Source organism: Podarcis pityusensis (genome assembly GCF_964106645.2).
Source record: "Podarcis pityusensis genome assembly, chromosome: 2".
Taxonomy (NCBI): domain Eukaryota; kingdom Metazoa; phylum Chordata; class Lepidosauria; order Squamata; family Lacertidae; genus Podarcis; species Podarcis pityusensis.
The window spans coordinates 63,530,077-63,557,971 of record NC_138029.1 but is presented as its reverse complement, the minus strand read 5'-3'; the positions used below and the strand labels follow the sequence as shown (position 1 = coordinate 63,557,971).

The window sequence follows — 27,895 nt, the reverse complement described above, 5'->3', positions numbered from 1 at the left end:
TTTGAATCTGCCCAAGGATGGCTCCATAAAGTCCCCCATGCAGTTGGCAGCATGGCATAAAACAACAATTAATACAAACAATATGAAGCAATATTGGATTAGATTACAGATATAGACAACAAATCAAGAACAAATCAGCGGCAAGGAAGAGTCGACGGAGAACCTTCCCTAGTAGATTTATGAAACATAAAAATCTCTGCCAACTCACACAGTCAACAAAGCGACCCTCCCACCTTCCCTCCCAAAAGCCCACTGGAACAAAATGATTTTTTGTCTTTTAACTAAGTTTCTAAAAATAAAAAATGAGCTGATGTGGCGAGTCTTCAGGAAAACAGCGTTCCATAATGAAGGCGCTACTTACTGTTGTTTTCCCTCTAGCCTCTGAAAGATGAAAGTTAAAGCAGAGACCTGTCAGATGATTTTGATGTATTGGTGGGTGGTCTCATACAGGAGCAGGGACTGTTCTCTAATATGAAACAGACCATAACCATTCAGGGCTATTAACACCAGCCCTGCAGATTGTGGTTGGAAAGACATTGGGAGCCAGCACTGCTCTGAGTTTATTCATACTTACCTGGGCTTAGAAAGAGCCGACCTGCCAATACATCAAAATCAGAGCAAATGTCAATTCAGATTTTTTGTGGATTGCCATTTGCTCCGATTGAGCTTTAAAGAGCGAGTTTTTGTGGGGAAAGCTCTGGGGCAAATAAAGGGCACTCAAGACATGGAGCTTGTCCATCCTGCAGGAGGATTTTACAGATGCTTCCTTTAACCTGCCACCAAAATGACAATTTCTTCAATCCGTTAGGAAATTATTGTAGCCCCTCACTCTTCAAAACTGAGAAAAACATGTCCTTTAAGGTCACAGGCCAAGGAGCAGAGAAACTATTGAAGTATGTCACTGAGCACAGTGATATGCTTAAGAGGTAAGATAAATAAATTAAAATATATCATGAGAAATAAATTATGTATTTGTATTGCATAGACAGGTTAACTTCATTGGTGTTAAATCCATAGGAATGAAGACATGTGACTAGATAATGAGGTTATTTCACTTCCTTTTCTCTCTCCACCCTGACCCTGGTCCTTTCATGGGCTCTTCCAGGAAAATGTGTGACCCTGGGATGACAGCTTTTGAACCAGAAGCTCTAGGGAACCTGGTGGAAGGGCTGGATTTCCATAGATTCTACTTTGAAAACTGTAAGCACCCTCTGCCTTGTCAAAAGGCCCTTTGACTCTCTTATCAGAATGGAAATATTTGCAATATTGGGTCACTTCATCAGCCTTCTAGCCCAGTGACCAACCTCTTAACTACAACCAGTTTGTTTTAAAATAAAGTATGCTAAGAGATTTGAAGGCATATAGATGGAATCTTCTGTCCTGTTACCCGCCAAGATTCTGCTTGTCAGAGTAGAAATTTCATCCTTTGAACATTTTGGTTCACAACACTAGATAGGCCTAACATCCCTTAAATTTGTCTTATCTCTTTTTGAGCTTTCTGAAAAGATAAGGACAACTTGGCTGAACTAGCACATGCATTTAAGGGCAGGACAGCATATCAGAGATACAGCACGAACTCAGATTTAATTGCTGACACCTCCTGTTAAAAAGCATATCTGTATCAAGGCTAAGAAAGACATCTGTCTGAGGCCCTGGAAAGTCATTCCCAGTCTGAATAGACCATGCTGGGCTGGATGGACCAATAGTATGTGTCAGCTTTGTAAGCTCATAGGTATGCACTTGAAGGTTTACTTCTAAGTAGACTTGGTTAGGCTTGTGCTCTTAATCTCTCACTCATTTCCAAAGTTTCAAACCAAATCATAAATGGTTGAATGTAGAGTGGATGAGCAGGATTCACCTAATGAACCCTGTCAGCACCAGCCCTATTTGAGGGTTTCTGCTTGCACAGTGCCCCATCCCCAATGGCTGGGGTGGGAGTCAGGAGAACTGCCCCCCCAGAACAACACATGAGGGGTGGATTGTTCCACCTGGCAAGCTACAGTACTTTTGCTGACAATGTTGAAATCCCAAACAATGTTTTTAGTTTTCAGAATGTGAACTGGTCAGTGAATGCAATTTAATGAATTTTTAAGAGAATAATTTCCCTGCGATTGGGACATAAACTGAAACAAGCCTAGAAATATTCTGCATATGCCTTCTTTTTCCTTGTTGCTACAGTGATTTTATAAAGATTAGAGAAAGATGTCCGTCCTAGTTACCGTATTTTTTGCTCTATAAGACTCACTTTTTCCCTCCTAAAAAGTAAGGGGAAATGTGTGTGCGTCTTATGGAGCGAATGCAGGCTGCACAGCTATCCCAGAAGCCAGAACAGCAAGAGGGATTGCTGCTTTCACTGCGCAGTGATCCCTCTTGTTGTTCTGGCTTCTGAGATTCAGAATATTTTTTTTCTTGTTTTCCTGCTCCAAAAACTAGGTGTGTCTTATGGTCTGGTGCGTCTTATAGAGCGAAAAATACGTATGTGGGGACGCAGGCAGCATTGATCTCACTGGCTTTCCTCTCAACCCCCAGTGTGGTCTAGAAACAGCAAGCCGGTCCACACTACCATCCTGAACCCTCACATTCACTTAATGGGAGATGAATCTGCCTGCATTGCCTACATCCGCATCACGCAGTACGTCGACACCAGTGGGATCCCTCGCACTGCACAGTCGGAGGAGACCCGAATCTGGCACCGCCGGGATGGCAAATGGCAAATTGTTCACTTCCACAGATCTGGAGCACCTTCTGTCTTACCACAGTAAGTCATCCCCAGGCCTTGGTGAACCCTCTCAAAGCCACTCTTGTCATACCACTGAAAACTGAATATTCCGTTTCTACAGTGTAAACAGGGGTAGATAAGTGTAAATTAAAGGTGAGAGTATAAGCAAGGCAGTAGAAGGAAAGAACAGCAGCGAAGGCCAAATGTAACACATCTATGCGTGGCTTAACGATATTTGTAGCTAGGTCAAAACCTTCCTGAAAGAACTTTTATCTATGTCAGTGGCCCCCCACTTTGTTGTGCCTGGGGGCACTTTTGGAAATCTAAGTAACTGTTGTGGGCACCACAAAATAAAATAAATTTCCCAGAAGAAAAACTGATAGTGCTCAGACCCCCCCCCCCCCCGGTCTCTCAAAATCAAACACCTACACCACTACTCCCAACAAATAAAACAGATTTTTTTCAAAAAAAAATTGCAACACCCCCCCCCCAATGCAGGTACCTCCCCCTCAAACAACAAAAAGCCCCAAACCACAATTTTGAAAACAAAACTTAAAATTGGAGGGGGCCTTGACAGATGCCTGAGAGTGCTGTTGTGCCCACAGGCACCACATTGGGAACCCCAGACGGGGATTATTCATTTGCCTTTATGCAAGGATGCATTCATGGCATTAAATTACAAGAGATTTGAAGGCAATTCATGCATATTTAGTTTAACCTCCCACCAGTTACAGTCACACATTATTGTTTGATGATTTGCTAAGATCCACATGCATGCTACCAGAATGGAGAATACCCTGCCCCCCATGTGGTAGGCTCATTGGTGGCAATGGCATGTATGGAATAGAAGTGTCTAATGATTGGTTCTTGGAGTTATAGCAAGTTTAACATTCTTTCTCTGTCTCTCTCAGACCCAGTTCACAGGTCACTTTTTCACATGGTAATTTCACCACGTCAAATTGATGTATGAACATGATGTATGAATCTGGTCCCGTGACAGGAGATATTTATTATGCCAGAGCAAGCCAAATTGATTGCAAAATATCAACCCAACCTGGTTTATATTGGTTTAGAAGTTTCAACTTTTAGTGATGTCATTCAGAATTGGGGCTCCCACGTTCTTCTCCCCATCACCATTCCTTTTCTTACTGTGATGTTATGACTGTCATAGGTGTTTTCTCAGTAAAGAAAGATGCATCCTCGTATTTCATGTTAACTTATGCACTGCCAGTTTAAATCATCAAAAGAAATGAAAATAACTTTATTATCCATAAGGTAGAGTTGAAAGTGAAGAGGGAAAAACTGTGTTATTTTATCACTCTCTAAACTTCTTGATAACAAGGTGCGAAGGTGCAGAAATGAAGTTAAGGGTATACACTGTTTGTTTTTTAATAGGCGGGAACATTCAAACACACAAGCCCCCACCTGCACTCTGGAATGATACAGTCCAGCATCAGATACTTCACGTGTGTCTGATCATCTGTTTCTGATGTGAGTGCAAGAAGATTCCATATGGGCATCCCTGATAGCAGAGAAGAGTATCTTTTGTCCAGGTTTGATGAGACTCCACGGCTAGCCCTTAGTGGCCAGCGTGATAGGGGTTACTCACTCTGTTGAAAACTACTACTGAAGTTAGAGTTATTCATTCATTGCTTTTATGAATTGCCTCTCTGCTTAAATAAAAAAGTGTTCAAGGTGATGTACAAGAACACACCCCGCTGGGGCTTAAACAAATTTATTTGCAGTTAGGGATGGAGGAAAAATGTCATGCAAACCTGTGTAATTCCCGCTTGTGAAATTCAGAAAATGTTCAGAAAATGTGAACAAAAATATGTCTGTTAGGGGAAAGTGTGCATAAAATACATATATATTAGTGAAAGCAACATGCTAAAATGCATTGCATTAGATAATTTACTTGCAAAAATGTGTATATTAGGAGAAATGTGCACTAAAATGCAGGCAAATCTTAATGAGGACTTTTTAAAAAGAAAAATCACAGACTGATACAAATGTGGCGAACTTAAATTAAGGTGGGGGGGGGACAGAGAAAAAGTGAAACTGACAGAATCGTCTACCCTATTTGTGGTAGCTGCTTTTCCTGTTTGCCTCCACACTAACTGTTTTCTGAGGTCAAAATAAAAAAATCCTTCCAGTAGCACCTTTAAGACCAACTAAGTTAGTTCTTGGTATGAGCTTTCGTGTGCAAGCACACTTCTTCAGATACACTGTTTTCTGAGGAATTGCCATCCTTCCCTCATTTAGGTACCATAGAGAATCCAGATGACATTTTTGTCAGATAGTTGCATTCTGGTGTTTTCTGTGTCACCTTGCCATATCCCCCATCCCATATCAAATTTGTGGCAATTTTTCCAACTGAACGGGGGGGGGGGGACCCACTAGCTTGTTCAGCATGGTTATGCAGAGAGCTATTGATTCAACTGGCTTTTACTTCTGCCCATGTGCAGCCACTGTTAGACTTTTAGGGGGGAAATTATTTTTGACACTTCCTTATTGCACTGGTGCATGTACAGCAATAGATGCATCCACAAATTTGGGGTGGGGAACCACAACAACATTGTGATGCTCCTTACAGTTTCAAGCCAGAGAGGGTTAGGGAGACTTCTCACTATTTTACAAGCCTCTCTGGGGCTCAGTGCAAGCAAGGGGATTCCCTCCCATCATTTTCTGGTTTCTCTCAGCTGTAGAGCTTGGAATTCTAATGAAAATGCCTTGCCGCACTTCCACTTCAGCATAACAAGGAAGGACCATTTTTTTAAAGCACCTAAAATGGTATGTCAGGCAACGCAGGCCTAATCCTTCCTCTGTCCCCTGCTTCTCAGAGATGCCTTGTGGCATGTGGGAATTTAAGAAAAATTCTGGTGCTCTAGAGTGAATGTACATTCATAAAGGGGTGGAGGAAGCCAATATTTTAAAACAAAATTAATTCCCCTCCCCCATTTTTTTCAATAGCTGCCAAGCCCTGTTCCTCCTTCATCATGTGTATAGGCATTGCAGGATGCTAATGGGGAAGATCTGTGCTACACAGAACCGCTATTTTAATTCCCCGTCCAGCTCGCAGTGCAAGAGTGATGTCTCAGCAGCACTAAAGAGGCGTACTGCTTCTTATGCTTGTCTGAGGCTAATTGACAATCTAGGTCTATGCTCCTGCCTGTTTTTCATTTGGGTTCCCTGAATGCTCTGTTCTCCTCTTGAGAGATGGTGGCACTTAGTAGTCTGGGGTGCAAGTGGCTACCAGGATGGTGCAGCCCTCACCCAGCCCTTTTCTTATTCTCCTCCTCCTGCTGCTGCTCTCTTTTCAGGGCAAGGCTTTTCAAAAGTAGTCTAGTAGTGGTAGTTGCGGAAAGAAGGTGGGCCCCCTCAACATGAGTCACATCCACCCCACACATTGAAAGCACTCCTAGACCACTTTAACAGGCATGTCTTCCCCCAAAGGATCCTGGGAACTGTGGTAAGTTAAGGGTGCTGGGCACTGTAGCTCTGTGAGGGGTCTCCTACCCAACTCTCAACACCCTTAATGAATGACATTTCCCAGGATTCTCTGGGGCAAAGCCGTGACACCAAAGAACGCTTTCAGTGTACGGTGTGGGTGTGACCGAATGTTTTACATTCTCCTGGACATCTCTTGTCCTCTCGTGCTCTTCACTCCTTCACCCCTGCCCTGCCACAAAGCTTGAGAGATGGATGCCAGCTGGAGGACAAGACTTCACAAATAGAAAAGAGTAATTATTTGGGGTGGGGGTGGCTAGGGTTGGGGGGAGAACCAGATGGGAAGGTCACCATTTTGGTGGAGTAAAAAGCCGTTTCCTTTTGTGTTTTTCAGCTGAAGCATCAGCCCCTCAGGCCAGGTTTCTCACTGCCTCACTACAAAGGGAAGATCCCTGCTATCCTTTACCTAGGGAACTTGGCTGCTGCTGCTGACTCTCCTCCTTGGTTCTTGCTGGAATTCCTTTCACACACAGAGCTCCTCACCAAAATAAACCAAGAATTTAATAGACCTTTGCTCCTTCTGTTTCACACGCTCTGCGTTTTGCCACTTTGTGCTATTGTAGTAGAACAGGGCAAGACACCCTATTGCATGAAAAAGCTTTTCTGTGGTTAACAGGAGAAACCCAATGTGGGGGGTAGCCTTCAGCCACTACTGCCCACAGAGCTCATGGAACCACCCTGGTTCAGTACTTAAAATTAACTGTGTTCCTCACAAGGACATGGTTTATTTTGCTCTCTTTGCTGTTTTCCACGAAGTCTTAAGGGGCCTGAGAGAAAGGGGAACATGTTCCAGTGCAGAATCAGAAGCCACCTCCTTGCAATGGCAGATTGATGCCCATCCACACAATGCAAAGTTCTTGCTCAATTATGATCTCAGCCAAAATCAAAAATACTTTTATACTGCCCTGCGTTACCTAAATTCCAGATCGATAAGCATACATGCAACGCAAGATTCTTGCTTGATCATGACCTCAGTCATTTTATTTATTTTAAAATATTTCTATGCCACCATTCATTATTTAAATCCGGAGCAGTTCACACTGCACCGCTGTCACTCATCTACATCTACATCTTCTGTTCTGTGTGAAGTTAAAACCTTACAAGTATCAGCCTATATTCATTAAAGCCTAGTAAAATTCTGCTGGGATGAATATGGCTTTATGGCGCATAAAATGCAGAATCCATTTCTCTTCCCAGAGAACGTACCTTTTTGTGTGCCTGGACCAATTGAGGTTCATGACAATTCCTTTCTCTTTTCAGAACGTGCATGAAATGAAACTGTTAACACTATATTGGCATTATAATGTGTCTAAGAGCACATAAATAAATGAAATGATAGGTTAGAAATTCAGCATGGCAGCAGGGTATTTTTCACCTTATTTGTAATGCAGTGATATAGTTGAGGCAGTTTCTGCCACTATCCAGCACACCATAGGAACTTCCTTTATTCAGCTTAGTAAGGATCTCCTAGATGTTTCATTTTGTTTAGAATTCAGTTTTCTTTGAACTGGCCTTTTGCTCCTTTCTGGCAGGATTTTGAGTTATGTTTCTTTCCCTCTGTCCCTTCAAGACTTAGATTCACCATTAAGAGGAAGAGGGGAGGCTGAACCTTTTTAGTCCCACAATTTCCCACATACACACTTCAGGCAATTTGACAGCATTGAAGATGCAGGCACTATGGAAACAGAACTGCCCCTTCAATTTGACATAAAAATAGAGGCCAACACTTTCCAGCAAAGACAGAGAATGCAAGCTTTACTAATGACACTTTGAGGCGTTTTGATTATGCTTTCAACAAACAAAATGAAACCTTTCGCTATCTCTTGTACTTTGAGCGCATGCCTTTTTATATGAAAAACAAACAAACAAAACCCTTCCGTGTTATTTCGTAAATGGATTTTGAGTATTTGCTAAAATGGATCTTTATGTAATACCTAGAAATATCAATTGTTTGGGTTTGTGGCTGATTTTTAATGAAGTTGGGATGGGGTGGGTGGGGCTTAATATGTTATTGTTTACATTTGGAGTTGACTTTTGTGGCAAATTGTTCTTGAAAGTGCAAAAGGGCACAATAAGCTGGACATGTGGGCAGGATTTCTGATGTGGGCTTCTGGCAAATCTCAGAGTGCTTTACGCCATAATAGGACTCCTTGTGGTCGTGTACTCTCTATATGCCATGAGAAAGGTTTGGCAATCAGAATCGCACATCTTAATGAAAGGAACCCAATGGAGAGACTGAGGAAACTTCCAAACTGGGGTCAAACGACAGCATCTGCTTTTAAAAACACTGGAGTCATCTTCAAGGAATGCAGGAATGGGTTCTTCACAAGCCAGAATGTCCCTGACACCATTGTTGCTTTGATGGCATATGGAGGGGCTGAAAGATCTTCTATTTTTGGCATCACCTTCTTGCCTTCTAGTACAGGTATGGGAAGTGTGATGGTTGTTAATTTTTTGGCAGTCTTTCCGTTTCTTGTTATCTTTTATTTTTTTGAAACTTTACAAGTCTTTACTCTTTGATGTGAGATTAACTACCGTGCACTTCTACTACCAAGGGAACTTATAAATGGCACTTTCTTCATTTGCATGACATTTAACTTTATAGACAGCTACGTGTACTTCAAAGCAAACAAACATGCTTGTTTGGGGACAGTAACAACAACAACAATAGCAACAACAACAGTGGGGGAAACTCTCTGTGTAAATTTTGAATGGTGTAATTTTGCCTTTTCCGTGGTTTGAAGTGCTTAGCTTTCCATCTTGTAAGGCAGGGCGGACATCTGTCAGTATAAAGCCAAGTTTTGCAAAGTGCAAGAATAACTTCCCATTGGAGATGAGGGGGGAAAGTGACTAAGGGGAAAGGAGGGCCGTTTGACAGGATCTGATTTGCCTAAACAGGAGTTTGCTTTTTACTCAGAAGGGGCTGTCAGTGTACCATTTTCCAATTTCTAACAGAAAAAGTATAACATGATTGAATCATTGGAATTTTTTTGATGCTCAACTGAATATAAAAAAAATATACTGAGGTGAGAAGGGCTTTCATATCAGGGGGGCTTGCCATAAAAATATAGACCTGAGGACCTGTTTGCATTTCCCCACTCAAATTACTTGGATTTCAGTCAATTTGTTTCATTTTTGTTTCATTATCCTCACCTACTAGTAGCATTTAAAACATACATGGCAGCTCATCTTTACATATCTATAACTACAGGCCTAATTTTTCAGCTGCCAGTGTTCACATGTCTTGATCTTACACTGGACTTCAACGAAGTTCTCTCCTGTTGAGTTGAGCAGCACTGAAATTTCCTGACCACTGAACTACTTTTGACCCATTTCTCTGTGAAAACCTCTGCTCAGGTGATGAATCTGATAAACCTTGATAGCCTGGCCTGTCTGGGCTGTACCCATTGCACCGGGCTTTTGCTTCCAGTGTATTATGATGAGTACTTCAGGAATGAGGAGGCCCTTCCTTCCTGTTTCCCAAGCACACATTCTGTCAAGCATTAGCTGCCTTGACTGTGTTTCTTTGGGCAACATAAATACTATTTCCTGCATTGAATTTATATTTCGTAATTTCTGGCATCCTTTCCAAACATAAACCTCAACATTTCAAAGAGAAGGGGGAGTCTGTCCTAGCAGAGCCTGACTTCTCTCAAGTCTTCCAATAAAGAGGGGAACCTGACAGGTGACAAGGCATCTAATCCATCCCATTACAATTTTGCCCAAAACATCTGATTAAGCACCTGCACTTTAAGGAGGGGCCTCCTACCATGAAGTTCTTTTCAAGGCCCTCTCATGTATTCTTTGCCCTGATTGCCACTGGCATTTCTGAAACCCTGTTTTGATCGTGAAAGCAATTGTACCCAGATTTTGATCCATTGTCTGTACCTCCCCAAACCCCACCTTTACTCTTCCGTATCAGTGGCATAATACCTAGAGACAAACCAGTTCACCTTTCCTGGCTTCCGCAATAAAGGCCTATGGATCCTAATCACTTCTGGAGCACATAGCCTGGGTACCTCTTCCATAGGCTACAGATGCCAGTAAGGCAGTACATGTTCCACAGAAATGCATGTAGCAAACCCACAAGCAGCATCAAGGGGCTGGGATTTTGAAGGCATGGTAAAGGGAAAGGAATGCTTTCCATCTTTCTGCCCCAAAGCCACCCCACCTCCCCATCCTCCCCACAATAGGGTTGAAGTGCTTTAGGAGGGTAAACGCTCCTGGAATTCCCACAAAGGTGAAACAGTTTTGTGTGCAGTGTTGGTGGGTGGAACCCAACAAAACCCCTGGCAGGGCATGGGTTAAGCATTCCATTCCTCCTCTTAGTACAACACTCAAAACTGTAGACTCTTGAAGCTACAGTACTTTTCATTATAAACAGCAGGGCTTCACTGCGTGCATTTGTGTGTAATGTAACACAGAATCAGAGAACATAGAGTTGGAAGGGACCTCGAGGGTCACCTATTCCAACCCCCTGCAAGACAATGTGTAGTTTGCCCCTCGGTTTTAGGCAGGGAGGCAGATTTCAGATGGTGAAAGGTACAAATGTAATTGGAATTTCCTCTCTAGTATGCGGTAGGCTGTTAGCAGCATCTGTTTGAGCACAAAACAACAAGATCATGGCTCCATATGAGCTTTACGGAGTCCAACAAGAAGGGATGCTGTTGGAAAATGTGCTTTGACTATTCATCACCCTCACTATCATTATCAGCCAAGTCAAATGTTCAGTGACAGCTTAGTGATATGATCCAAGAGAAAACACCAGTTAAAAATCCTAAAATTGTGCCTGGACAGGCCTATTTTGTCATGGTTTGTCCTGGGGAGGAAGTGCTGCAAATGGCTCACACTTTTATCTTACAATCTGTCCCAATAATGTGTCACTGGGTTTTGCTGGTACCCGTGCTAACCTTTCCCACCACAATGCCCTTTGCTAATGTTGCTTCAAACATCTTGCTCTTTCCCTTCTCCAGACCATTGCCCTGGACCTCCTCTTGCAATAGCGTAGCCCTGCCTTTTTAACCACAACTACAAGCTTTCGTGCATTTCAACCCATTCCCCGTAGAAACCTCACAAACACCTCCTGATACCCTTTGTGGAAGTGGAATAGTGGGGCTTTTCCACAGCACAACCTCAGCTTCTACACAACCCCACAAAAAATATTTCAATTCCTCACCCCCTTTTGCATCCCACATCAAAGTTCTTGGTGCATGAAGGGCTGCACATCTATATTTGTGCTTATTTTATAAAATAAACATGTCCCTTGTCTACGGTCTTGAACAGAAAGAAACCATGGGTGTATAGGAAAGCAGTGAAGAGCAATAAAAGGCACAATAACCAGGAAGGAGAGGGATAAGGAGGGACAAACTAATCTAAAATAAAATCTAACTAGCAGCAACAAGAGGATACCTGGCTTGGGCATTACACCTCATAACAATCTAGAACCAGGATTAAGGTGTGCTGCATTTATTGGCATTTTCTACAGCTGCACAGGAGTAATCTCCATATTTCATTACTTTCGAGATGAATCGGGATATACCTGTATCAGGGACAGTTTATGCCTATTGAATTGGACAAGGTGGGGGAAAACTGGGCTACCTCATCTAGCATTCTACCACTGATGTGAAAACAACTGCAAAGTTAGCCTGCTCCTTGTTGAAGTCTAGTCATCTTACCTACTTCACAACTGATCCCAGAAATTAATTTCCAGCTAGAGATGAAGTTAGCAGCAGGGAAGGACTGCGGCTTAGTAGCAGAGCATCTGCTTTGCCTGCAGGAGTTCTCAGGTTTGATCCCCAGCATTTCCAGGTAGGGCTTGGAATGGTTCCTGCATGGAACCCTGGAGAGCAGCTGGCAGTCAGTATAAGTGAAGTTAGATGGAGCAAGGACCTGACTCAGTAAGAGGCAGCTTCCTAGGTTCCTATGTGTGACAGAATGATTCCTAGGAAACCCTTTCCTCTGTACATTACAGCTGCCACTGCTGGTGGAAAGAAAAAATAAATATATTCAAATATACTCCAGATAGATGGAACCTGGAGCAAAGCTTTATATGCTCAGACTTTGCTTCCTACCTAACTGAGAATACCAGTTGTCATTTCTCCTTCGGTTATGCCACATGTTCTCCTTTTTGTTAGGATGGCTTCCCTTCCTCCTCCTTAGTTCTTGCATGGCTGCAAATCAGCCACTTTTTGCCCTGCTCCCTGCCCCTTTTAGGTAATGGAAAATCCGCGAGAAGGCAAAGTTTGGTATTTTTGTTTTTTTTCTAACTGTTGCACAATTTTTTGGCTTTTGTAACATTTGGGGGGAGAAGCTGGAAAAGTGGTTTGAGAAGAAAGTATAGATGTATATAAAAAGATATATATAAAGATATAAATATATATGCATATAAATATATGAAATCTCTATGGAAATATTTATTTCACATGAATGCAAAAAAAAAAAATCACAAAAAAGAAGGGAAGAAAAAAAAAGCAGCTTTGTAATGTAAACAAACAAAACAGTCAGAGAGCGTCCCTCTCATGTTTGTTAACTTGATGTGGCTGGAATATTCCAAAATCCTTCAGTATCTTTTGTAAGTGAATCAGACCTGTAAAGCGGTGTGACTGTGTTGGATTCATTGTTCCAGTTTTTTGAAGCTGTGGCTGTGAACAAAATGATCACTGCTAAAAATTTATGCTATATTTTTGGGGTGGGGGAGATGGGGATTGTCAGTTTTATTCTTGGTGTTTCAAGTGCAATAAAATAGCTACAAACTCTTGAGTATGGAAAATGCTGATTGTCACTAAATGACTCCCAGACTCTGTTTTACTTTCTATTTCATTGTGATGCTTCTGTCTTTAAGGGGTATCATATCTAGAATACAACACTCAGGGACAGAGCAGAAAGGAGGACTGAAAGTTCTCTTCCTCTTTGGTGATTTAGGGCCTGTCTTCTACTCCTCGGGTGCTTTTTCCTGCTTGGGATGTTTCCTTCAATTGTGATTATGCTTCTTGATATACTTGGATGGAAAGAGGGGTGGTGGTTTAGAAACCACTGGAGGTTTATTGTAAGGAGGTCCCTTGGAGGCTTATTCCTCTAAAATGTACACAAGTTGGGTGTCCGCTAAAATTCTGACCCTTGTTTTCTTTTCACACAGAGATCTAGCTTGCCCTCTCTCGCTTCTGAGGAGGGAATAATAAAAATAACAGCAATACTACAACACCTCTGCTGCTACTGCTGCTACGACTACTGTCTTATATCCTCCCCTTTCTCACACAGAGCACAGGGTGGCTAACAAAATCTAAAAGCCACAACATTAAAACAAAAATCTAAAATGCAGTATTCATCAGCACTATTTGATTGGGGCTGAGCTGCTGGCCGTGTCTTTCTTCATTCCACACTGAAAGCCCTACTCACAGGAATCTGATAGGGACCCTTTAAGAAAAGGGAGCAATGGAGGCTGGTCCAGTAGTGTGAATGGGGCCCTACGTGACTTCTTACTTACATTCATTCCAAGGGGTGACATTTCCTCATCAGCCTCTTCCTTAGCCTCAGTGTTGTCCCTTGCAGATCTGAGAAAGGAGGATGGAGACAAAATTAGAATGGCCTATCCTTGGCTCTGCCTCCTTGGGTCTCCCTGCCTTCTGCGCTACCAGTCTCAATGGGCACTAGCCACCACAGCCTGTAAGCAGCAACCTGTGGAGAGGCACAGGTTTCCCATCCCTGTGCCAGAATAATCAATACCATAGCTTTTAGAAATGATACAAACTGAGCAAGGCCCTAGCGGGTAACTGTGTAGGAAGTATAGAAGGGTTGCCACACCCTCTGCTGGTAATTGCAGGCATGCCTGCATTCTTCTTAGTGTTTCCTTTTGTATTCTCTTGGGCCCATCCAGACATCTTGTTTACTGTGCATTCGTGATTATTTGTGCCAATGGTGTTGGTGCAGTAATACTCAAAACCTTTTTCTATCCTCTTTGCCCCTGCAGCCGTTTCACGACAAACATGTTGCTTTGTTTCCTGTTACTGTGTGTCCTGTAGTTTCCTAGAAAAATAATGTAACGTTCATACCACAAATGTCTGAGAGCTTTTTGTATTCGTTGTGCCACAATGCAAGAGTGTCTCTCCCAAGGGCAATAATGCAGTGTTGCTCACATTGCAGAACAACTAGCAAAGTGAAATGATGTGAGGATGGTTCAATAAAAAATCACCGCTAATGTTGTGTCAGTGACAGGTTGCAGGGTGCACCTGCCAAAAAACACCAGCCTGGAAGGGCCCTTGAGATTTATACACAATGTTCATTATGATAGTAAATGATCAGTTGTTTATATAACAGGTCCCCCCCCTCTCCTAGTAGTGATAAACAAAAATAGTTTTAAAATACAGTTGGATCCCGAACACCTTGGTACTCAGACGTTTTGGCTGCTGGACACTGCAAACCTGGAAGTGAGTGTTCTGGTTTTTGAGCGTTCTTTGGAACCCGAATGTCTGACGGGGCTTCTGCAGCTTCTGGTTAGCTGCAGGAGCTTCTGGCAGCCAATCAGAGCTACGTTTTGGTTTCTGAACGTTTTGGAAGTTGAATGGACTACCAGAACGGATTCCGTTCGACCTCCAAGGTACGACTATATGTCATTTTGAACTACTTTTCATAAAGTAGTTGTAATTACCATTCAATTGCATGAAAGGTAGTTTAACCACCACTCATGATGACTGCTGAATCTGTCCCCCCACCCCCCAACCTGTTGGGCAGAGTTGACATCATCCATCAGATATGTGAACATAGCAGTGCATGTACAGCCCACTATTTCAAGCATGACTCTCTGGATAAGGACAGAGTTAAGCCTTCAGAAACATCTACTACCTAAATGTCCAAAAGGCATTTTGTAAGGTGAACAGGAAGGTCTTAGAAGCAGTCAGGTGGAAATATATTTAACAGAAAACCTTCATTAATTGGATGATGTTACTGCATTACAGTGGTACCTCAGGTTACGTACGCTTCAGGTTACAGACTCCGCTAACCCAGAAATAGTGCTTCAGGTTAAGAACTTTGCTTCAGGATGAGAACAGAAATTGTGCTCTGGCGGCGCAGCGGCAGCGGGAGGCCCCATTAGCTAAAGTGCTGCTTCAGGTTAAGAACAGTTTCAGGTTAAGTACGGACCTCCGGAACGAATTAAGTACTTAAACCTAGGTACCATTGTAATTGAATGATGTTACTGTCAAGGAACAAGACTGTAACATGGATGAAATAATTTCATGAGTGATTTTTGTTTTTAGAGGGGTTTTAGATAAGGATACCCATATCTTTATAGTTCCCATATCCTCTTCCCATATCTACTGCAGTTCACTATGCTTATAGAACTCCTTGTTAAAATATTATGCAACTATAGAATATATAGAAATCAGGATTAAAATTAGCCTCTATATTATTTATTTACATCAATAAATTCTAACATCACTAGGAGGTGCTAAATGACAATGATGTTTTTACTCGGATATCTGGTTACAAATTAAATCTAGATGAAATTGAATGAATATTGTGTATATCAAGGATCTCTGAGTCATACAAGAATGAGGAAAAGCAACCCAACTGCATCTAAGAATATATGTGCCTGAAAAACTAAAATAAAATAGGAGAGTTACTTAATTTCTAAGTAGCTCTCAGACCAAAACCAAGATGGCTGAGAAGAAGAAGAAGCAGCCTTGCAAAGGAAAGAGAGTGAAGAAGAGACTTTTCAACCTGTCCTTGCTCACCTTCACTTTTAAAGGATTTAAGTTTGACCTGTAGCAGGTTAAGCATGCAACACTATCTCTGCCCACAAGATGTCAGCAGCTCACTGTGAGGAAGTTTGTGCAGTTGTAGTAATGGAACTCTGGGTGGAACATGACACACAGCCCAGGTTTCTTGGGATTATTTCATTTTGTATGGTGGAGTTCCCCCTCCTAAAATTCCTGTCTATGGAAAGCTAGTATCAAAGGAGAAAGGCCATAATCATGTAGGGAGATGGGGGTGGGGTTTTTTTTAATGAGATGGGCAATTACACTCAAGGATTCAAAGAGTGTAAATAAAATTTAATACATTAACTGTTCCTACACCGTGTGTGTATATGGGAGAGTTTTAAACTGTGTATATGAGCCCTAATATTGTGTTGGGTGAGGGACTGGGCCTCGGGAGAGAGCGTATTTGCCTGACTGGAAAGAGTCTTCAGCACATACGGTAATAGAACACACTGAATAGAAAGGTATCGTTTGGCTCCCAGCTTCCCCAGCCCTGCAGCCTACAGCCTGTTGCTCCATTGCAAATAAATACATTTGGGAATGGATTGCTAATTAATGGGACCACTGGTCTATGGTCACCCTTTTTGCTGAGGGGAATTCTTCATGCCTTTGGGCATGGAAGTTTCATTTTTTTAAAGCCTCATCCCAGAGATTTAAGGGCTTGGTGAGCTCTCTTGGAAGCCTCACAATGAGGCTGATCCCTCAGGAAGTCAAGGCCTGCTGTTCCAGACCTTGGGAGCAGCTGAACCCAAAAGCCAAAGCTTTTTTTTTAATAGAACATCTAAAAAAGTGAAGGAATTCTCCTCACGTGCATTTTTGTGTTCACCAAGTTTCTTTATTCAGTATGAAGACATGGGCTCCTCTGGCCATTGCTGTGTCCCTTCTCAGGAAACTCCAACTCTCCCCTTCCGGTGCTCTTTTTGCTCTGACCCCCAAACTTCAGATTCCCCAAACAGACAGGGAACATGACAAGAAAGTTCATTGAAAGCCTCTCTAAAGGCCCAGCTGGGAGCTGATGGACATGACAGGGCTGCCTTGGGGAGGGGGGGGAATGCAAGCTTGAATGTTAAATGTGAGGAAAACTTGAGGAGGTATTTACACGCCCACTTCAATAATTTTCTTTTCTTAGAATTGGAAGCAGACAGAAAAGTCTGGGAAAATTCCCCATACTCAGGCTTTTGTATTGTTCATAGTGCTAAGAGGGAATGAGAGAAGGGAGAGGATCTCACTCTGCCTTGCTAAATACATAATAAATGAGAGAGTACTTTTGAGGTCACTGTGAAGAGAGTTAACTTGCTTTCATCTACTTTGGGAATCCTGTGCATTCCTTGAATCCCTTGCCAAGCACCCCCTTTCCCTAGTCTACATGATTGTAGAGAGATCCTTATGTATGTAAGTAATTTCCCGCTGGCCTGCAAAGTCTTGCCCTATCTTAATAAACAGGGAGCCCTAAAGGCCAAGAGGAAGATTTTACTGGAGAGCCAATCAGAGCACAAGCAAGCACTCTTCCTCTGTGTGAGAGACAGGAAGGCCTAAATGGCAGCCTGCAGCTGAGCAGCCTGAGTCTCAGGTGAGGTGCGTGCAAACAAAACAGAATACTGGTACTGGCTAAAAATGAGGGCAAATCACTCCCCCCCCCTTCACAAGAAGTTGAATTACAGAAGGATTTGACAAAATCTGACCAGCGTTGCTGTACAAAAGAGGCAGCCAATCAAAATGGACTCAGTTATTTTCAAGGCATGAGGCTTGATGTGAGGATTTTTAAAATAAAAAAATCCGAGAATTGAAAATGGTGGCCTGGGGATGTGCATATTGCCCATAAACTGTGGTGATACAGCAGAAGCAAGAAGTTCTCAAAGAACGAAACTGCTCCATACTGGAGTAACAGTCAGAGAAGATCACTCTGAAATGTAAGTGCCAAATTTCTTTTCGTCACATTTAATGTTAAAATACATTTATCATAGTCTTCATTTTGTTTATGTGATATGTATTTTTATGAAGATTTTAAAGTCCCATATTATATAGTTAAAAAAGCTGTTTGGAATTTGTTCCCCGCCAGTGAAAATTCCTTTAATAAGGCATTGCCCAAAGCCCACCAACTAATTTCTTTCTTTGCCACTTACATTTCATTTTGCTGCAATCAAGACTTGTTATGCATTTAACCTGCTTTTAGTTTTCAGTCTTCTTCCCTTCCACCTTCCCACAAATCCACTCTTTGCTCACTTTGGTATTGTGACCCCAGTGTACCTCATATGCAGGTTTTTCCCCACATAGCCTGTTATTGTTACTACAAATCCTAATAGTGCCTTCATTCCAGCTCTCTGGAGACAAAACCCATTAACACCTTGCAGTGGCCGGTCAGCAACTTATGAATACTTATACAAAGGATATTATGTGAGCTTTACAATTTATGATGCCCCACTAAGTCTCTAAGGCTGCAGTCTAGATGAGCCTTTGGCATGATCCAGTAGGTCAGGTGTGGGGGGAAGATTTGGCCCTCCAGATGCTGTTGAACCACAACTCCCAGCCCCAAAAAGCGTGGCCAGTAGGTGGCGATATTGGGAGTTACATTTCAGTGACATCTGTAGAGTCAAAGATTCCCCACACCTACAGTAGGGCATTACTTAAAACCTCCAGTTTCAAAATGTGCTTAAGAGCTCAAAAATGTTGGCATCCCAGAACAGTGGAACATGTATAAAAAGGTAAAGGTAAAGGACCCCTGACAGTTAAGTCCAGGCGTGAACAACTCTGGGGTTGCAGCGCTCATCTCGTTTTACTGGCCGAGGGAGCCAGCATGACTAAGCTGCTTCTGGCGAAACCAGAGCAGCACACGGAAACGCCGTTTACCTTCCCACCAGAACAGTACCTTTTATCTACTTGCACTTTGACGTGCTTTCAAACTGCTAGGTTGGCAGGAGCTGGGACCAAGTAATGGGAGCTCAACCCGTTGCTGGGATTCAAACCACTGACTTTCTGATCAGCAAGCCCTAGGCTCAGTGGTTTAGATCACAGCGCCCATCCACGTCCCGTGGAACATGTATAGGAAAGTATATTGCACATCAGATTTCTTGGGTACTCACTGTAGTCTTAGTAATCTTCATGAGCTGTTAGAGGGTTCTAGTATCAATGGTAGCAGAATGCCTACATGCAACTGAAAGCTAGAATGGAAATTTGAATTTCTGAGGCTGGCTTCCCATTGAGATATTCTACTGAGGAATATAGATAAGGAAAGTTTCAATTTGACTATACAAGCAAAGCTATTTTGCTGATTTTTTTTAATTATAAGATATTTATTAGGATTTTCAAAATATTACAAAATAGAAAAAGAAAAAAGAAAAATGCAAAATAAAAATAGTTAAAAACAATTCAGTCTTTCAATCACTTATCTTTCATTTGCTTGTTTCCCAGACCTCCTCACGCCTCCCTTTTCTGTATTCCACTTCAATTGTTAGTTTAGCAAATCCCTCCCCTCTTTGTTTATCCTAGTCTTCAATCTTAAAGTATTGTAACATTAAATTTTTACCTATTAATAGTCCATTTTTTCATATTCCCTTATACTATTACAGCTAAAAACCACTTAATTTCTATCCAACATCATTCTAACATTCATCAATTTTACAATATTTCTGTAAATATTCTTTGAACTTTTTCCAATCTTCTTCCACCGACTCTTCTCCCTGGTCTCAGATTCTGCCAGTCATTTCCGCCAATTCCATATAGTCCATCACCTTCATCTGCCATTCTTCCAGAGTGGGTAGGTCTTGTGTCTTCCAATACTTTGCAATAAGTATTCTTGCTGCTGTTGTGGCATACATAAAGAAAGTTCTATCCTTCTTTAGCACCAATTGGCCGACTATGCCCAACAGAAAGGCCTCTGGTTTCTTTAGAAAGGTATATTTAAATACCTTTTTCAATTCATTATAGATCATCTCCCAGAAAGCCTTAATCTTTGGGCACGTCCACCAAAGGTGAAAGAATGTACCTTCGTTTTCTTTACATTTCCAACATTTATTATCGGGCAAATGGTAGATTTTTGCAAGCTTGACTGGTGTCATGTACCACCTGTATATCATTTTCATAATATTCTCTCTTAGGGCATTGCATGCCGTAAATTTCATACCTGTGATCCACAACTGTTCCCAGTCAGCAAACATAATATTATGTCCAACATCTTGTGCCCATTTAATCATAGCAGATTTCACCGTTTCATCCTGAGTATTCCATTTCAACAGCAAGTTATACATCTTTGACAAAATCTTAGTTTTGGGTTCTAACAGTTCTGTTTCTAGTTTTGATTTTTCCACCTGGAAGCCAATTTTCTTATCCAAATTATATGCCTCCATTATCTGATAATAATGAAGCCAGTCTCGCACTTTATCTTTTAATTTCTCAAAACTCTGCAATTTCAATTTGTCTCCTTCTTGTTCCAAAATTTCCCAATATTTCGGCCATTTGGCCTCCATATTGAGCCTTTTCTGAGCCTTTGCTTCCATTGGTGGCAACCACCTTGGGGTTTTATTTTCAAGTACTTGAAAATAAAACCCCTATTTTGCTGATTTTTAAACAACCCCACCAGGTCTTCACCTCCTTCAAAATGAAGTAGCTATTCCCTATAAACTATATATGAACACAATTATTATAATCTAGCAAAATACTGTAATTCAAACAAACATGTACATCATTCTGCTATAAACACTACAGTAAAATCCATCCTAACCAAAACAGTGCTGAGGCCCATTGCTGACAGAAATAATAATTTGCTTCTTTTTAATTTACAGCAATAGTTCCCAGAAGAGTTTTCTTTGTTTGGTTGCTAGCTAGTCAGTCCCTTGAAAACATTGTCAAGAAACCTACGTTGCTTCCCTGCATTCTAATAGTGACCTTACATTTCTTTTTGCCTTATTAATGAATGGCACTGGTAAATGCAAGATTTGGTGGGATGGATGAATCAACTGAGCAGCATAGAATCCAATAAATTAGCAATACTAAAACATTAATTTAAAAACTCCAGCATTAAGAGACCTCATTAAAGAAAAAAGTAGTCTGAAATTTTTTACATGCAGTTGTGGAGAAAGTTCTATAACTTGGGGGCCACAACAGAAAAGGCCCTGCATCTTGTACCTGTCTTCTGTACTCAATCTGTGTTTCCCACAAGCCTTCTGGGCTCCATGCAGGGTGAGGAGGATTGGACTGGTTATGACATTTGTACCACATATTGCTTAATCTGAGTTATATTTACATATAGATATATTTGTGCAACATTCCTGTTTTCTGCTTGTGACATACAGCAAGCTTGGTTGAATAGGTTAAGTTCTGGTACTACGAACCTTCTGTGTTGATAGTCCTGGCACTAGGCTGGAGCTGGAGTCTTAGAAGACCTTTGGTCACACATGTTTTAGTTATGCATAGACAAATGTGGCCATACTTTCTGCTGCAGGGTGGTCAATTACCCAACCTGGGTGTGCTGGACTGACTGTACAATCTGCACAGACCTGAGCATGAAGGAAGTCACATTAACTTACATATGTACATTGGACGTGATGCTCTGTTCTCTCTTCTTGCCTTTTTGACAAATGACTTTCCTCATGTAAATTATGACTCTTTGTGTTTGTACTAGACCTCTGTGTAGCCCCCCCCCCCCCGTTGAAGAGGGTTGCTCTACTGCTCTACTGTGTGTATCTGTTGATGACGTGGGGTTCCCCACCCCCCATGTAACAATTACCATAGTCACAGTCAAGTAACAGCAACCATAAACAGAGCATGGGAGTGTGTACTGTTGCTTCTCCACCCTCTCTCTGCAGCATAGCAGTGACAAAAGATGTTTGGATGAATTTATTTGACATAGGCGCCAAGCTCTGTAAATGGTTTATGAACATCATTTCTAGGAGCAAGAGGAAGTGTTAGATCAAGTCAGGACAGCTTGGATTTATTCCCATGAGAATTCAGCTTCTGAGGAAAAGTCTCTTACTGTACTAAGGCAACAGATTTTTCACCTCAGTCTTAATTCACCTTCCCCTGCCCCACTCTCATCCACATCTCCAAATTGCCGTTTGATGAGGAAGAACTCCCATCCCTCAGAATAGGGATTTTTTTCAAAACACCTGTCCGCAAGGCTTCTCACACTGCTTTGTGATTTGGTTCTGCATGTGAACTTCAGAAAACAGCTCTTGGGGGACAGGGACGGGGACACACACACTAGGGTCTGGTCCATACATCTGACATTCTGTTTACTCTGGCTCCAGTGCACTCCCACCACTGGTATTTAAAGGGCATTAGTTACAGTCCATATATATCCTGAATTTCCCTCAAAAATACTGCTATTTGATGCATTTCCTCTTAAACCAGCTTCCATCTGATTTGAAACATAAGCCACAGTCACTTCACCATTAAGCTGAAGGGCATACATTTGAGTCAACCATTGTACATGTGCATATGACAGCTTCATGCATCAGAGTTCTGGGAGTTGCAGTGGCAAGAGACGCAAATAGGAAATGAAGACATCCCACCCCTCTTTGGTGTGTACAGCAACATGCAAGTGTGTGACTTTAAGGGCGGTGGGGGATGACAACTTTGCTGCGTTTTAAGTTGATAATGTGTACATAGCCTTAGCCATGTGCCTTTGCATGGGACCAGTGGAATCTACAGGAAAATATAATTGAGGTTGGGGTGTGGGGAGCAACATGTAATCTGGGAGAGGTGGAGTTTTGTCCCACAAATTAGATTTCTAAAAGATCAGTAACGGTACATTTCATATTCACGCTGCCACCCTGAACACGTTTTCTTTGAAATAAGTCCTATTTATTTGATGGAGTTAACCATGAAGTAAGCATGCCTACCATTACAGCCTGTTTATGATCCTCTTATAATTTGCATGTGAAAAGTGCCTTTGCATTAAGGAACCACAGGAGTCCAGCAACGGAGGCTGGTGGTCCCTGCCCTCCAGCCTCCTGGCCCAGCCTATATATAAGAGCAGCCTCACACAACACTTGTTTGTGTTGCGTAAGAAGGAAACAGCACGTGGGACTCTTCACATCTTAGGTCACAATGGTGACCTGAAATGAATTAATGATGTGAGAACAATTTGCCCATTGTTAGTAAAATGTAGGACTTCCCTTTCTTGCATTGAGGTTGGGGATGTTCATGAAAAGAAAACTTTGATATGGTGGCATGGCGTGGCATAGCATTTTCCAGGATACATCTGTAATCCTCACTGCACTGTCACATTATGTGCATGATGCACAAGGATGGATTGGTTCATGTGGTGAAAGACAAGGGAGACCCAAACTGAACACATGGGGATGGTCAGACATTTCTATGCCCGTGGCTTCATTTCCCCCTCATTGAAAACTGAAAAGGCAGCTCACTCCTTCCAGCCTGGTTTACGCAAACCTGTCTCCATGCCATCATTTTTCCTGTGCACAACAGAACTGAGGAATGCAACAGTTCGAGCAGCTCCTTGGTCCACACCGCTTTGCAGGCTTCCCTTATCCATCTGGCTACCCACTGTGCAAACAGGATGCTGAACTAGATGGGCCTTTGGCCTGATCCAACAGAGCTCTTCTTACGTTCTTACATTCCTGCTGCACTATGGCCTCACTGGACTGTGTTGTAAAAGGGCAGGATTCAGCAGTTTGCCTGTGATCTTTTTCAGAGCCAACCAGTAACTTACCTGTTAATTAGTTATCTTTGCACAAACCAATAGTTTTCCTATTTCCTGTTCCATCTGAATTCAGTATGTTCCTGGGTTCCCCAACTCTCACCCAATCAAAGGCAATCTGGGCAATTAAACCAGCCTCTCCTTGGGTAAACGGTGTCAAGGTTAGAGCAAGTCATTCATTGTCGTAATAAATCTTTATTGCAACCCCTTCTTCCCATCCCCCATCATAAACTAAACTTTCCATAAACGCTAGGTTTATAGTAGGTCTTCTTCTAATGATTAACTTGCAGCTTAGCAGCTTGCAAAGCTCTGCAGAAGGCACTGGTAGTGCAAGAACTCTGAAGGGCATCTGCAGTCTCTTCTTCTTAGCATGAAGTTGACTCTTAAGCTGCAGAAACAATTGCCTGATTCCAGCATTAAGAGTGTTGGAACTGAGAAAGCAAAGAAACCTGCTCAATTCCTTTCTAGTTAAATAAGGTTATAACAATGTAGTTTCCCCACCTGAAGTTCTGAAATGGAATGGAAAGTATTGTTATGTGGACGGTGTGGTCTTATTGTCAAAAGAGGTTTAACCCCATCTTCTGAGTGGATTGACTCCTTTTCCTAAAAAGGCACATCCATGGATAGTCAGCCCAGCAACCTGTTCTCATAGTGGTCAACCAGGCGCCGATAACAAGTGCTGATCTTCCCACTTGTGCTCCTCAGCAACTGGTATTCAGAGACATGCCGCCTCTAATACTGGAGGTAGGTCATAGCCATCATGGCTAGTGGTCACTGGTAGTCTTATCCATGTATTGGTCTAATCACCTTTTAGAGCTGTCCAGGTTGAATGAATGAATGAGTGAATGGGAGAGGAGGCATCATGCAGGTATGCTGGGAGGTCCTTCCAAACATCACGGGCAACAAGAGAGAGGGAAATCAGTTCAGGAAGGAAGGATGGTGGTGCTACTGGAAGAGTGATGATTCCAGGCTGAAATGCTTTCCATTGAGAACATTAAAGAAAGTTGTATAAAGGCAGCAATTGGTTTAGATCATGAGATGCCAAAACAAAATTAGGCCTATGGGTACCTCTGCAAACTGTGGTCATTACACACACCTCACAACCTAGCACACTGTGCAGCCTATTCGGTTGTAGTGTTGCATTGAGTCAAACATCAGCATAGGGATAAGAAAGGACAGGCCTCTTTGGGCACATGGGTGCCATATTGGTGACCCGTGATTTAGACTGCCTGTTTGATTCATGTTGCTCTGTAAAGTGTAGTGCAGAGCAAACAGTAATTTTCATTTCATTACATTTAAAAATCACAATATATAATATTAAAAATAAAAATAATTCAATAGCCCCCCCCAAAAGAGCCACCTTTTAAAGGGTATAGGAGAAATAATTTCAGACCTTTTCTTAAATTAAAGCTTGTCCTGTGGTTTAAGAGGCTAGTTTCCTATGCCAAGATACACTAAAATGAGAACTAATCTGAAAATAAAATGTCATTAAGTCCTGGGAATTCTTACATAGGACTCCCCGCCCCACCCCGGGTTTCTATTTTTAGCCTGCTACACTGTAAATGGATCCAGTCAGTTATGATATGGACTTGAAACCAGTTTTGGATGATACACTGATATATCGCCCAGCCCTAGTTAAGAGCAGAGTACAGCAATGCATACTGTGGATGTTGCCTCATCCACTATGGCTTCCACCAAGAGGTAAAATTTGAACTGTCTGGAAACTTCACCTTAGAATGAGCAAGCAAGAAGAAGTTCAGTGTCCCACTATCTGCTTGCTTAGCAAGCGCTGATGTGAAGTGACTAGCATTTGAATTGATGGACAGACCTTGCAGGGCATAGTTTTTATTTATTATATTTACACAAACCTTTCCCCTCAAGGCCCTTAAGTTTCTCTCCCCCTACCCTGCTCCCCCACTGCCTTGAAAACACACAGCAAACCAAGACTCTGTGAGTTTCATGGGTGAAGGAGGATTTGAACCTGGATCTTCTGCCCAGTTCTGCTCCAAACTAGAGCTGCAGGGTCTTTTTCAATCTGAGGGACCACATTCCCTCATGCAGAGCATTCTTGCCAATGGGGCCAGAATGACCAGGAGCAATGAGTGATGTCACTGGAGTATTTTTTACATACGGTATATCTCCTTCTGATATGAGCAGCACACCTGAGGGGGAATAGCTACAGGGTGCTGCGACAGCTTTCCCCCCATTTGCAACTGTAAGCTATCTAGAAAACATTGTTATTGGCTGGCTATTGTAAATGAAATAAATAGTGCCATGTGATATGCGCTGAGAAAGCAGGGGCTCCAAAGGAAGTCCCTTTATTTGGCTTTAGTGTTATTTACATCCAAGATTGGTCTTCTAAATCTTAATCTGGTATTTAATGTTTTCCTCTCTCTCTCATTCTTTTTTTTTTGCTGGGAAGCAAGGAAAAGCAACAGGGTGTGGAAATCTGCCGACATTATGAACTTGCAGCTGCAGTCCATTATGCACTGCCAGTGTTGCTCTCCTGTAGAGCTGATGACAAATGGAATTGCTGCCCCAGGGGAAGCCTTGACATTTTGAAAAGCATTTCCGTTGTGGAGCTGGAAAGTAACTGTGTGTGTGTGTGTGTGTGTGTAATCTTTTTGTAAACACTTTGAGGTATTATACAATCAAGTGGAATATAAATGTGAAATAAATAAGAATAGCACACATTCTCTTTTTTACACACACACACACAGAGAGAGAGAGAGAGAGAGAGAGATTGTTGATGCCAAGGAGAAAACATTGAATATATATGGAAAACTTCCTTTTTTATTGCTGTCATTCAAAATGTTTGCACCTTGGCATTAAAAACATGACCCAGAAATGAAACGTGGTTTGGTGCAGTTTGATATAGAATGTTGTTTATGTACATGTGGCAAAATGGACACTCTCCTGACGTTTGTAAATCAGCATGTAAGTAGAGAAATAAAAAGGAAAATTCCTGTACTTTATTCAGTCTCTCCTTTAAAACGAGAAGTGCTGGGCTTAACTCAATCCAAGATCTTAATTTTAACATGCAGCTCCATTTTATTTTATGACACCACACATTAGAGAATCCAACATCTTTTCCACAAAGGAGGTATGTAAACAGGATGCTGCTCTTCTGAACTGTCACCTTACCCTTTATCCCCATCCCTGAAGTCCATTTAAATAATTCACATGGCAGGCTGATTCCTTTCCTTAGATTTCGCTGTGGTGACTTGTCTATGATTTCAACTTCCTGAGGCAAAGAGAGAATCGAAGGACACACGTTTTGCATCCCTGTGAACGGTGGGGGGGGGGGCGAGCCATCTGAATGAATTTGGGCTGTGAATCTCCATCCCCGATGATTTACACATAAATCTCTGGTAACCCCCTCAGAACGCTTGCCTCAAGGTGGGAGGAGAACGAAAGAGGGAAGGAATATTCTGCAATGTATGTATGCATGTATGAGGGCCTGGTACCATCAACATTCAAATTGTCATGCACCTCAAAACTAGCATTTCAAAGCTTCCTAGTCTCTGATGCCTCCCTTTCAGATAAATGAGGAGGAGAGAAATTGGCTACAGTTCAATGACCTGATGAGAAAATTTGTGTTACACCCCACCCCCCTTCTAGGTTCTTATTTATTTTTAAGGCACTCTCCAACTTCGCTCTGTAGTCACAAATCTTGAGGGATCCTATTTTAAATGCTGAATTCTACATTGTTTGGACACTAATAATAGAATCTCTCTTTCTCATAAATATCTCAGTGGTTAATTCCTGAATTTGTAACCTATTAGCTCAAGTATCATTGAGGAAAAAACAGCAGCTGTGCTTTCAATTTCAGCCATTACTATTCCTGGCATTCTTGGGATAATTGGAAATAATTGATTGCAACCCTGCTATCTGTGTTCAGGTGACTCTAAGGCAGGGAGTGGAGAACCATGTGGCGCTTCCAGTTGTTGGGCTATAAATCCCATCCTCAGGGATAATGGGAGTCGTACTTCAACAACACTGGGCATAAGAACTGTTTCACATATTCATTTTCATCATCACTTGATGACTATAATATTCAGAGACAACCCGTGAGCCATCACAGAAATATCCATAGATACAGTTTTTATTTCACTTCTTGTCACCTCAGACATCATGATTTCCAAGTGGCATTCATCCAGCCAGCTGATAGTTAGAAATCCTGTAGTATGGGATAGCTCAGTTTGTAGAGCTTAATCTCACTCTTAATCTCAGGGTGGTGGGTTTGAGCCCCACATTGGG

The 27,895-nt window shown here is 42.0% G+C and overlaps 1 protein-coding gene and 1 long non-coding RNA gene across 6 annotated transcripts in view; one reads left to right on the top strand and one right to left on the bottom strand.

Moving 5' to 3' along the window:
• CAMK2A (calcium/calmodulin dependent protein kinase II alpha) overlaps positions 1 to 12,985 on the top strand; it is a gene marked incomplete at its 3' end in the record, with an annotated part of 118,426 nt that extends 105,441 nt beyond the window's left edge. For 2 of the 4 annotated variants that reach the window (XR_013981974.1, XR_013981975.1), the window contains 4 exons: positions 1,106 to 1,200; positions 2,530 to 2,758; positions 4,115 to 4,210; positions 6,561 to 12,985. Coding sequence is in view for 2 of the 4 variants with exons in the window: in XM_080991394.1 (XP_080847520.1) it covers positions 1,106 to 1,200; positions 2,530 to 2,758; positions 6,561 to 6,564 (328 nt within the window). Of the gene's footprint in view, positions 1 to 1,105; positions 1,201 to 2,529; positions 2,763 to 4,114; positions 4,211 to 6,560 lie in introns of those variants that run through there. The other 2 variants (XM_080991394.1, XM_080991395.1) reach the window with 2 other exon arrangements.
• Positions 1 to 27,639, bottom strand: part of LOC308469248 — a 45,125-nt gene extending 17,486 nt beyond the window's left edge. Inside the window, exons 1-3 of one of the 2 annotated variants that reach the window (XR_013982050.1) lie at positions 21,501 to 27,639; positions 19,059 to 19,136; positions 13,710 to 13,776 (exon numbers count right to left, since the gene is read on the bottom strand). This is a non-coding gene — a long non-coding RNA (uncharacterized lncRNA). Of the gene's footprint in view, positions 1 to 13,709; positions 13,777 to 16,786; positions 17,871 to 19,058; positions 19,137 to 21,500 lie in introns of those variants that run through there. The other variant, XR_013982051.1, reaches the window with a different exon arrangement.
• Between the last annotated feature and the right edge of the window lie 256 nt (positions 27,640 to 27,895).